This window comes from Eschrichtius robustus, chromosome 10 (genome assembly GCF_028021215.1).
Source record: "Eschrichtius robustus isolate mEscRob2 chromosome 10, mEscRob2.pri, whole genome shotgun sequence".
NCBI lineage: Eukaryota > Metazoa > Chordata > Mammalia > Artiodactyla > Eschrichtiidae > Eschrichtius > Eschrichtius robustus.
This window is the reverse complement of record NC_090833.1, coordinates 105,561,972-105,574,163: the sequence shown is the minus strand read 5'-3', so window position 1 is coordinate 105,574,163 and position 12,192 is coordinate 105,561,972. Positions and strand designations below refer to the sequence as shown.

General features: G+C 36.0%; 1 protein-coding gene across 1 annotated transcript in view; it reads right to left on the bottom strand.

The window, feature by feature from the left end:
• ADAM7 (ADAM metallopeptidase domain 7) overlaps positions 1-12,192 on the bottom strand; it is a 61,508-nt gene that overhangs the window by 22,498 nt on the left and 26,818 nt on the right. The window contains exons 12-19 of the mRNA XM_068554033.1: positions 11,426-11,600; positions 9,897-9,986; positions 8,350-8,545; positions 7,841-7,943; positions 6,650-6,836; positions 2,396-2,476; positions 1,180-1,258; positions 549-654 (exon numbers count right to left, since the gene is read on the bottom strand). Coding sequence (XP_068410134.1) covers positions 549-654; positions 1,180-1,258; positions 2,396-2,476; positions 6,650-6,836; positions 7,841-7,943; positions 8,350-8,545; positions 9,897-9,986; positions 11,426-11,600 — 1,017 coding nt within the window. The remainder of the gene's footprint in view (positions 1-548; positions 655-1,179; positions 1,259-2,395; positions 2,477-6,649; positions 6,837-7,840; positions 7,944-8,349; positions 8,546-9,896; positions 9,987-11,425; positions 11,601-12,192) is intronic.

The window sequence follows — 12,192 nt, the reverse complement described above, 5'->3', positions numbered from 1 at the left end:
GAGGTAAGCCTGTGGTTAATATTAAATCATCTAGGAGATTTTTTAAAGACTGATACTCATGTTACACTCTATAACAATTAAATCTGATGGAGGAATCAAATTTAGTATTTTTTTAAAATCCCTTTTTTTTAAAAAATTGGAGTATAGTTGCTTCACAATGTTGTGTTAGTTTCTGCTGTATAGCAAGGTGAATCAGCCACGCGTATACAGATATCCCCTCTTCCTTGGATTTCCTTCCCCTTTGGGTCACCACAGAGCATTGAGTAGAGTTCCCTGTGCTATACAGTCTGTTCTCATTAGTTATCTGTTTTATACATAGTAGTATATGTCTGTCAATCCTAAATCCCTTTTGATTCCAGTGTGCAGCAAAGTTTGGGAGTCACTGGGATAAACATTTCAATGAGAGCAAAGTGTGTAAAAGCTTGACTTATTACTACTCTTACTTGGTCTTCAGTAAGAGGCTTATACTTTTCTCCCATCTCTATGGCCATAAAGCTTACATAATCTCAGTCATGGGCCACTTCAACACACAGAGAATACAGACATACCTTTGAACTTGCTTCAACTTAATACATTTTTTGTAACGAATTAATACTATGACAACCACGACACCAATAATAACCAGGATGAGAACAACCACCAGGATGGAGATATCTGTAACATTAAAACACATGAACTTCAGCCAGGACATCAACTTTAGGACAATGGAATATTCACATTTAACTGAGCTGTTGCCATTCTGCTTCTTCCTTCTTTAAAGGGCTTTAATTCTCCCTCCTCTGGTTATTTTTTTAAATAAAGTAAAAGGCCAAAACATTGCACAAATTATTATCTGTATTAACAATTAGCACTCCACCCAAGATTCCATTGTGTTTAAGGGAATCACAGTCAGCAGGAAAAGTTGGATTGTCAGTTATTGACTATAGAAAAGGCCTTACTGTGTTATGGGTTCTTAGAAGAACTCATCCAAATTTAACTAGAAGGAGATACGTTCATTCTAAAAAGAAATTTTAGTAAATTCAAACTTGGGTATTTAAATATCCAAAGTAACAAGAAGACCATACAAATCCATACAGAAATACAACATATGTGTAGTAGACTTAGCATATAAGCAAAAAGCATTCTCACTGGTGAGGCTTTTGATATATGCAAGATATTATATTAATCTAGGATGCTCACTGGTAACATTTAAGGTTTCCTCCCATTCCGCAGATGCCTGTACTGCCTCGCACTGGCACTCAAGTTCACCGTCATCCACCTGGAAGAGCCATAAATCATAATTCATCAAATGACTGACGTAAGTTGTGTTTTGCAGCTCATTTAGCTTAGTGCCAGCTCTACATCAAACACACACACCCAAAAATACGCACACCCACACACTCATGAACTTTTTATTGATTGATTAACTAAACTGCATACCAAAATCAGCGCTGGGAAAAATAAGCAAACAAAATACAAGGAGCAGCTATCTTTGAAGATGACCTTGGAACAAGAGAATGATCCTGACAAATTCAAAACCAGGTGAGCCAGATAGTTTGACTTATTTTTGCAGAAGCCATAAATCTTATTAAATGAACAGCCCCGGCTAGAGCTGGACATGTCAGAGCCAAAGAGGAGACTCTTAACTAGGCTTAGTAACAGTGAGATAATATTAACGTGGGAAAAAAGTGATGGCATAATGTTTAGTTCATCAAAGAGCATTGTGTAATGGTTAAGAACACACACTCTTTCTGTATCGAATTCTCAGCTTTTCCTTGCACATACCATCAGTGTGACTGGTTCGCCATGTCTAAAAGTGGGCATAGGAATAGTACTTATCTTTTAATGTTGTTATGAAGCTTTTAAAATTTAATATATATGTAAAATAATTGAAAGAGTACAACTCTATATACGTGTTACTGATTAATTTGGCTTAGGAAAGATGTTACCCACACATGCAAACTGCTAGGTACTGCTAGTATTGAACAGTGTTAAATGAGTGAAAAAAATTGCTTCTATTGTTTTTCTCAAAAGCTTTAGGCTAATGTTGATATTGGTGTAATTTAACTGTAAGTGAAATTATGATCGATCCAGTGTTAAACTTCAGGTTTAAACTTCATTCATACGTAAGCTCCTGGGTTTCTGGATTACCAGTCCAATGATAAGACATATACTTGCAACACTGGCATTATCTATGTATAATACTTGGTTTGGCTTTTGGATCAATATTATTGATGATACATGAAAAAAATGGATCCCAAATGCATATTTGATTTAAAAATCACTATACATACGTATATACATACATACATACACGTGCATGCGCACACCTGCACTTATACATGGGCTCAGGAATGAAGTCTTGTGTAAATAAATGACTGGCAAGATACTAATTTTAAAAGGAGTCAAACCTTACAGAATTTTCATTGCACTGAGAGGAGCAATTGGTTGAATTGTAGGCCTTTGCAGTAGTCACACATTCACCATTGCTGCACACCTAGAAATGAAGTCACCAAGATGAATTAGAATTACTTGCTCTTAGAATTTGCATCATTTGTTCTATTGTGAAAAACCACATGTAGAATCTTCTGTGGAAGAAGAAATCGTCTATAAATATGCGATGGTTATTTGAAATGTGTACTGCACATTCAAATACTGTTGTATACAAACATTAATTATTATAATGTCTATGTCCTTATTAATTCTTCAAATGTTAATCTATCAAAGATTCCACCATTGTAATTGCAGCAATTTCTTCTATTAGTTCTATAAGGTTTTCTTCTGATTTGATAAGGATCCATGATTGTTTATTTCACAGTTGCTGGTTGAGCGTTTTGTCAAAATCAATTAATCTTCTTATTTATATTTATTACTTTTGTTTTAAATTATGCTTGTCTTTTGGGGTAAGTTTTATGACCAAATTACTGCTGTTTTGTTGCTTGTGGTTATTGCCTGGCTTATCTTAGCTCATTTATTTGTCGACTGTTATTTTTATTTTTACCTGTTTCTTTAGAAAAAAAGCTGACATCTGGAAATGTTTTTCCAACTCTATTGAGGTATAATTAACAATTAAAAATTGTATATATTTAAAGTGTATATCGTGATGACTTTAGGTACTCTTATACATTGTGAGATGACCACAAACAACCTAATTAACACATCTGTCACCTCAAATAGTTACTTTTTTTGTGATAACACCTAAGATCTACTTCTCAGAAAATTTCAAGTACACATTATGGTATTATTAACTATAGTCACCATGCTTTACATTAGATCTCCAGAATTTACTCATTTTATAACAGAGAGTTTGTACCCTTTAACCAATGTCTCTCTGTTTTCCCTACCCCTCATCCTCAGCAACCATCATTCTCCTTCCTGCTTCTGTGACTTTAATTTTTTTAGATTCCACATATAAGTGAGATCATACAGTATTTGTCTTTCTGTGTCTGGCTTATTTTGCTTAGCATAAGTGAAATCTCCAAGTTCATCCATGTTGTTAAAAACGATTTCTATTTTTTAAGGCTAAATAATATTCATATATATATATATATATATATATATATACACACACATATATAAAGTCACGTATATGTGTATATATATATTTACATATATAATCACATTTTCATTATCAATTCACCGGTCCAAGGACATTAAATTGTTTCCATTGGCTATTGTGAATAATGTTGCAGTGAATACGAAAGTGCAGATATCACTTCAATTTAAATTCATTTTCCAGTTGGCTGGAGTACTTGACTATTTTTCTTTTCAGAAAATAAATGCTGTCTAATTTTACTGTATATTGTCTTAATCATAAGGTTGTGAGGGTGTTGTTCTATTACTTTACACTCTGAATAATAGCTTGGTTATATATATGGTTTTAGGGTCACCATATTTCTGTTTCCCAAAACTCTGTGGACTTTGCTGCGTTATCTTCCGGCATTTTTTGTTGGAGATAAATATGATGGTAACGTGGTAATTTTTCCTATTGAAACATAATACTTGCCTTCTTTTGTGCTCATAGAACATTTTCTTTATTGTTGACTTCATGATATGAAGGTAAGTCTAAATGCTCATTTATTTTTGTGATTTTTTCCTGGTACTGAGTTTTTACTTTATGCATTCCTAAGCTCAGAGACATTTTTGAGTATTATTTCCTTAATTACATTTTTTTACCTCTATTCTGTTTCCTTTATCTAGAATTCCTATTAACACTGTATCAGGTTTCTTAGCACTGTTTCTCTTGCTTTTATTCATTTTCTTTTATTTTTTAAAATTTCCTTATCTTATTTTTCTGTGTTAAGAAGTTTAGCTTCCAATTTCCTTTTTTTTTTCCTGGAGTTTCTATTCCGTGGCTTACTGCATAAATTGCATATAAACAGGCAATCATGATTCATTTTGCAATTTGAAGGCAGTGCTTCTTGATTTCAAATTATATCATTTTTATAGATTTAATATCCTTCTAAATAGTATAAAATATAAATTTAACTTATTTCTAAAGGATTTTCCTCTTTTTAAAAATGTTTCTGTTTCATAGGAGACTATCATCTTTGATATCTCAGACTGGTCTCCTTTGTTCACCATACTGAATTCTCTTATGTCTGTTGTTTATCTTCTTTCCTTATGCTTATAGAATGGGTTTTCTATATACATGATTAAACACTGAGAAACATTGTTTTAAAACCCATGTAGACCTCACTTCAGGTATTTCAGGCTCAACTAAAGGAAAATACTGAGATGTATTTTATTTTGATTTTGCTGTTCTGTATGTTTAATAAAGAGATAACTGCAGAGACAGTTTTTGAGCAATTCTTCTGTGGTAGAGAATGAAAGAATTAACTAATTTCCTCTCTTCTCTCCTCTACTCTCATCCTCTCTGCAGTCTACTATCTTTCTCTCTTACCGTCTCTCGTCTTTTATTTTTCATCTTTTTTTCTTATCTACGTTGTAAGTTCTATAGTATAACTAAGGAAAAGGGCGCCCAGGGGTAATGGGATATGTTTGTCCTCTTTTCCCATGCCAAATTAAAATTTACCCAGAAAGAATAACTACTAAGAGAAACTAGAATGTTTTTAGGCATTTAAAGTTCCTCAAGTCTAAAAAATAGTATCTCAGAATAAATATGAAAATGACAAATTCTGTCAGTAGTGTCTTTGTGATACCTCTACAGACTAGCGTTTGCTATGCATAGATTCCCTCAATAGGAATTGGTTCAAGAATTGGTACCATTGTGAGTGGTGCACTTCTGTACTAAGATTTCTCTAGAAGGAATTAGGCACTCTATGTGGTGGCACATGGTCGTGATGTGTTTGCACAATCGCGAAGTGTTCCTTAACAACTGCTCCCCTATCAATTTCTTGGCTGAATCCCTGCCATTCTATGAAAGGGATGTCATACGTTTGCTTTGTACCTCTGGCTGATTTTCCTTACCTGAAGTGAGTAAAAAATTATTCGGTATTTTCTTCAAACCAATGCCGCGTATACTCTATCTTACTGAACGTCCTTGAACTTTCTAGTTTGTGGTTGGTACACATACCCAAATTTTCACAGCTGTTAACTCTTTGCCATTTTTATGTTTATTTAGTCCTTTTAATGGGAAACTGTATAATTAAATCTATGGGCTTGAAATAGAGGTCCTTGAATAGAGGTCTCTATGAAATTATTAAATTCTGATTCTGCTTTTACATGCTGAATTTTTACTTTCCAATTCATTTATCTATCTCATTATATGAATGATACTGTAATGCTTGTGGATGGCAGTGTCGGGGGGTGGTGCGTATCACAGAAACTGCTCAACTTCAAAATTGCTGATTTTCTCTACAGCGTTATATTTTTTCAAATATTCTTGTATTTATAAACCTTGATGAGTTGGCTACTTTTTTTAGTTTACATTCTCAGGTTTTCATCTTGGAGTGATAAAGCCTTTCCAGTCAGGCTTCACTCTACCTGTTCAATTTAATTTTTTGCCATTTCACTTGGAGCGCCAGTCACTCTGAAATTGTCAGCTACCTGTCTGTGCCATACACTTGTACCTTTGCGTATTATGTAGGTATATTTCTTTTTAAAAAGTCTTTTCTCATCTTCTGTGTGTTGAAAAATGTTGTTCATAAAGTCAAAGCTGAAATGTCGCTCATTTAATGGCATCAGAAGATGCCACTCTGTGTTCTACAAGTAAAGTCAGTCACTTCCTTTGGACTTGTGCACATTGATCACATCACCATGAAAACAGTTGAGTTGGATTGTAGTGATACACTTAATTTAATCCACGAAATTCTCAAGTACACTCATCTTTACATCAAGTGTGTCCTGCACAGACACGGGCACCTTAGTATGTGCCCAGTAAATATGTCTGAATGAATAAAATAAATGAAGATTCTATGGCTACTTCATAGTCAAATAAATTTTAAAAATTCAGTCTATAATTTTATTGAGCATCTACTGTAAGACACTAATTAAGCACGTTTATAATATTTTCATAATTTGTATAACAAATATTAAGCAAAATGAATATTTACTATAGTGTTATTGCTACTCTGCTCAATTAAAAAAATACTGCAGAGTTTTTTTCTGTGTTCCCGTATATAAGCCCTCTGGAACCATTTATAGGATCCAATGAAGTTTTAAGTGACTGGACAAGCAGTTTTAAAAAAACAAAGGGCGTTCACCTTACCAGTCCATCTCCACATTTTGTTCCAGGAGCAACCAGGCCAAAATCCTTAGAATCATGGTATAAAAAAAAAGTTTTGCATTCAGTGGCATTCTGCTTCAGAGGCTTCTTAAGGTGATAGATCTTTTCTTCTCCAAGGACAGAAGAATGCTGCCCACCTGTGCAGAATATCTTTCCACATCTGATATCTCTGAAGGAAAGGAAGAGTATTCTCACACTTGGGACCAGAAATACAATAGAACTTTAGAGACTAGGTTGGAAGTGAAGTGGCCTGGTCACTTTGTTCTAAACCAGGCTTGTCAGAGCCCAGGAGAGGCTGGGTAAACTGTTGGACCCTGTTTCCTGAACCTGGAAACTGAGATGAGTAGACAAAGATGTAAAATGATTGTATTTCTTTATGATATCTATGTAATTCTCATAAAGCAATATTAGCTAAGTTTACAGGAGAATATTTCTTATTAGTAATTTGAATTAGCATAACTTTAATCAGGATATTAAGATTTCCTTCTTACTCTTTCTTGCGTGGAGCACATCAGTTGATTCTCACAACAAATCTATGAAGTTGCTATTATTATAACCTCCTCTTTACAGATTAGGCAGCAATTGGAAGTGAGAGAAGTTAAGCTACTGCCCATTCTTAGGATTATATTTAGAAGCAAAGTTGAACTTGATTCTAGGTTTTTATTATTGTTGTTTTCAGTCCAAATCCTGTTTTGGGGCACACAGAAAGCCTTGCCAAATGTCAGAAACAAACCCAGAAGTGGGAGTCAGCACATGCTTTTTAAAAATCAGATCTAACATCCAATTCTCCCATTCTGTCTTCAACTTCAGCATCTACCTTTCTTTCTTCTGATGGCTTTCCTTCTTTTTTCCTCTTCTTCCCTTTTCTACTTATTTTCGCCCTCCTTCTGTTTGCTTCTTTCTCTCTTTTTTTGTACCTTCTTTTCCTCCCTTTCTTCCTAAGAATTTTAAATCTTTCCCATCTTTCCTCCTTGTATTCCATGACTTTCAGTTACAAAATACAGAACATAAATGCCAGTTAAATCCATCAGGGATGTGTGCTCTCTCTCTTCTTGCTTCCCTTTCTTCCTAATCTCCTCAGTAAAAACAGGCTGGCAGCTGTCAGAACAAGAGCTGTTCTGATTTTGCAAAACACTCTGAGAGGGCACGTACTTTTCTTTACAAGGCACTTACTTTTCTTCACAAGGAATTAGTATGTGTTTCTTGTTTTTGCAGTATCCAAATTTATTTCCAATTTTATTCATCTTGTAGCAGATATCAGAACTGTCTTTTGCCTCTGGGACCCAAAAACGGTATGATAAAAGTAAAACAATGAAAGCATGAATATGACAAATCATAAAATGCCTTACTTTTCTAATATAATTGAAATTTCAGTGTCAGGTAGCACTGAAGCAGAATGGGACAAATAAATTACTTAAAAACTATCCTATTGCCTCAGGAGGATATTTTAGGAAGGACTATGGATATAAAAAAGAAACAAACATACCTTAACCCACATACTGAGCTAGTCAATTAATGTTAGAGGTAAAGTCAATGAATATGAAAGGTATTATTCAGAAAGGTGCCAGGTAATATCTGCCACAAATGGCATTATCTCCAATCTTGTCCCCAGATTCCTAAAGGACAATAACAGAAATAACGGCTATTATCTTTATCAATCATTCACTGTAATTGTCTCTCACCTTTATCAAACAATTCAGAGCACTGATCATCCCGGGTGGGACAGTTCCCCATGAAACAGTAGCCTTTTGCATTCTTGCAAGGAAATCCATTTATTTGGAATTGGTCCTTAGGACACCCGGAAGAGTGGCCAGTACACATCTCAGGAAAATCACACTCATCTTTTGCTGGTCTGCATATAGACGCTGCTTTTTTCAACTGTTGAGGAAAAACGAAGAGATTGAATCTTGGACACCCATAGGTTAGGAAAGTTTCAATACGTAGGAGGAAGTAAGGAGGTTGATCCATTTAATTTATCTAAAAAAGTTTTAAGGATGGATCATGACTTCCCTCTCAATTCCACTGAGAATTATTAGCATTCTTGGGGTTTTTTAATTAATTAATTAATTAATTAATTAATTAATTTTTGGCTGTGTTGGATCTTCGTTTCTGTGCGAGGGCTTTCCCTAGTTGCGGCAAGCGGGGGCCACTCTTCATCGCGGTGCGCGGGCCTCTCACTATCGCGGCCTCTCTTGTTGCGGAGCACAGGCTCAGTAGTTGTGGCTCACGGGCCTAGTTGCTCCGTGGCATGTGGGATCTTCCCAGACCAGGGCTCGAACCTGTGTCCCCTGCATTAGCAGGCAGATTCTCAACCACTGCACCACCAGGGAAGCCCGCATTCTTGGTTTTTATGTAATTTTAGGAATGACAAGTTGGTGTTTTTGAAATTTGGTATTAGAGCAGCACTGGGAAGAGTTGGAATGGACATAAAATGGAGACATGAAGCATATGTTCTGTTCATCTTTCCTTCTTCATCCCTTTAGTACATCCCTTTCTCACACCCCACCCCACCGTACACGCACAACTGGGAACGCCTGACTCTAATGAGGAATCACTACTCCCAATAAGTCAGATCTTTTCAGATGAACTAAAAAAATACCCAGCCTCTCACTGCTGGAGGGCACAACATGGAAATATTCTCTCTCATTCAGCCATTCAATATGCATTTAATTTGTGCTGGGTTTTGGAAAGATTTGAAGACGAATAAAACACACTTCCTTTCCTTTGTCAGTTCACAATCCAGTGGCGTGAAAGAAGTGTCAGTAAACCCTTGCACAGAGGCATTTGAACTTCTGGTCATCTTTCCTAGGAATACATCTCCAGCTGCTGGTCACTATCACTTTCCAACTCCAGGATAACCCTTTTCCCTTTCAGTTCACTGTCGTTGGGATGCCATTTTCCCCCTCAGCTGAGGTGAAATAGGTTGGTAATGATCGACAAAAAAAGCAAGGATAATGTTAGTCGTATAACTCCACTCCTAAAAGTCCAAGCACTGCTTACCTGCTTCTCCACTCCCCAGACCATAACACTGCTTAGTATTTAGAAGTCTGAGCATCTCAGAAGAGGCTGTATTGGGTATGAGCTATAAGATTTTGGGTATGAGTATAAGATTTTAGCTCCAATCTGGGATTAGTGGTGGAAGGTCATTCAGTGGCCAGACGACTCTTTGGTTCTATGTATACTTAATAAACTGAAAACAGAGAAACCCGGTCCTAGCAAAGGATCTTACCTGACAAGATTCACAGCATTCTCCTTCTGCACAACTAAATCCTGGCTTCAACATACATTTGTGTGCATCACAGCAAGGATTAGTGCACTCCTGGCAATAATCAAAAATGAAAAATTAGAAGCGGTTTGTAGTTTGGCTCCTGTTTGAAGAGTTAATTTGTGGTGCTTCTATGTAATTTAGCCATAATTGGTTTTCAGAGTTAAATCCAAATGCATGGTCCTTGGCTATGATATGTATACAAAGACTACTGCTTGCAACTGGTGTTTGGGACTTTTACTTTGTTTCCTTCCCTTGTGCTGTTCAGTACTCCACAGCTAATGATTCTCACTGGTAGCATACAAAGCCCAAAGTTTGTGACCTTCCATTCTCCTGATGACTTCTGTTCTCTGGAAGAGTCCTGCTGCTTCTCATGCTAAATGTTGGGTGTGAGATAATACAACTTCTGATTTTATTTTTTTCTCAAGATGCTAAATATTCCGGGCTGAACTTTTAACAAAATGCATCATTAGATAATAATAACAGGATGGACACTTAGACCCTATCTGCTGAAACAAAGTTAAAACTGCAAAATATTGTCTGCATCTTGTCATGTAAGGTACTTCAGGTGTTGGAATGAAACTGTAAAACCATTTCAAAAAATGCACATAGGCAAAAGCATTGCTTTCCAAAGTTAGGATTCTCTTTCCATTTAATCTGAGACATTTGAAAAATAGAAGCCGTAACCTCTGGACATTCGCTGCCTCTGCTCTGATCTTGGAGTCTCTTCATGGCCAGAATGAATTTTGAATTGTGCAGTGTCTAGAGCATAGCTACTTAAAATGTGCTCCTTGGACCAGCAGCCTTAGACAACCTTGCAGGTTGGTAGGAATAGGATCTCAGTTCCACTCCAGACCTACTGAATCAGAATCCACGTTTTAACAGCATGCCCAGGTGATTTATGAGCACTTGATAATGTGAGAAGTCATTATCTAGGACACATACCTATATGATGAGCTCTTGAAAGAAAAAGCTCCTATGTTAGAGAAAAGCAGAATAAGAATTAATTTAAAATATGCCTCCAAGGCTTATTCTAAACGTATCAGAGACTGCAATAAATATGTGTAAGTTTAGAAGGTTTCTGCTCAATTAAGTTTTCTAATAATGTGAACTGGTCAACAGGGATATAGACTAGCCTCATAAGACCCTGAGTAAAACTCGATTGACTGACTGTGAGGGATTTTGTAGAACAGATTCCTACTGTGCATGAGAGATCAGACTTAACGACACCTATGAGCCCTTCTCACAAGAAGAGCCCATTAATGTATAAACCAGGCTAATGTGATGCTTTGAATCTCCGGCAAGATCATTACATGACTTGGTAAAAAGCCTTGCATTGAGGCTGCACCAACAACTTGTTTCCATTTTTTTTTTAAAGCACAGTTTTTAAAGCTTTACAAGAATTACCATGGTTGATTAATGGCTACATCCCTGTCTGGGTTCTAGCGGAGGTTACACTTTGTAAATGTAAAGGCAACATCATTTGCAAATACCTGAACAGGGCCACAATCACACTCTTCTCCATCATCCAACCTCTTGTTTCCACAATATGGATAATCACTTAACTTATCAGAAAATGGAATATTGAACATGCACGTTGGCTTGTAATCCTTGAGATATTGCTGGTACTGGGTTTTGCTGCATTTACTGAATTTTAGTGCAGGAGTGCTAGAAATAGGATGAGTTAAAAATAAAGATTAATCATATCAATGCATAGTGGTAGAACAGCTATGAGAGTTCTATGAAGAATTTAGAACAAAAAAACATGTAAATGATGGACTCAAGGTCCATTTACCTTTTTTACTCGTCTTACTGTTACAGCAGAGTAGTAGCTGGGCTCTTTATTATAGAAAATGTCTTATTGAAACACAGCCAACACATACTATTTTAGTGAAAATACTCAGACTATATATCCTCCAGAATATCCTTCCTGAAGCCCACGGTTTAGACCAATTGTGCCTGCTGCTCCCATATCACTTTTTATTTGTCCCACTTGAAATAATCTATATATTTGCCTACCATCCATGCGAGAATACAAGCTTCTCAATACAGGGACTGACTCGTGTTCAAAGTTTTTAAAAATAAGCACTAGTTAACACAGTGCCTGGCACAAAGTAGTCCTCTATAAACATTTTCTGAAACAAACTATTAATATTTAGTATGCTCTTACACATCTTAGGAATGTGATATATTTCTTTTTAAGCTGAAACTTGCCTCCCTTCCATCTTCCTTTTGTTTTGACTCCCTTGTCATTATTATT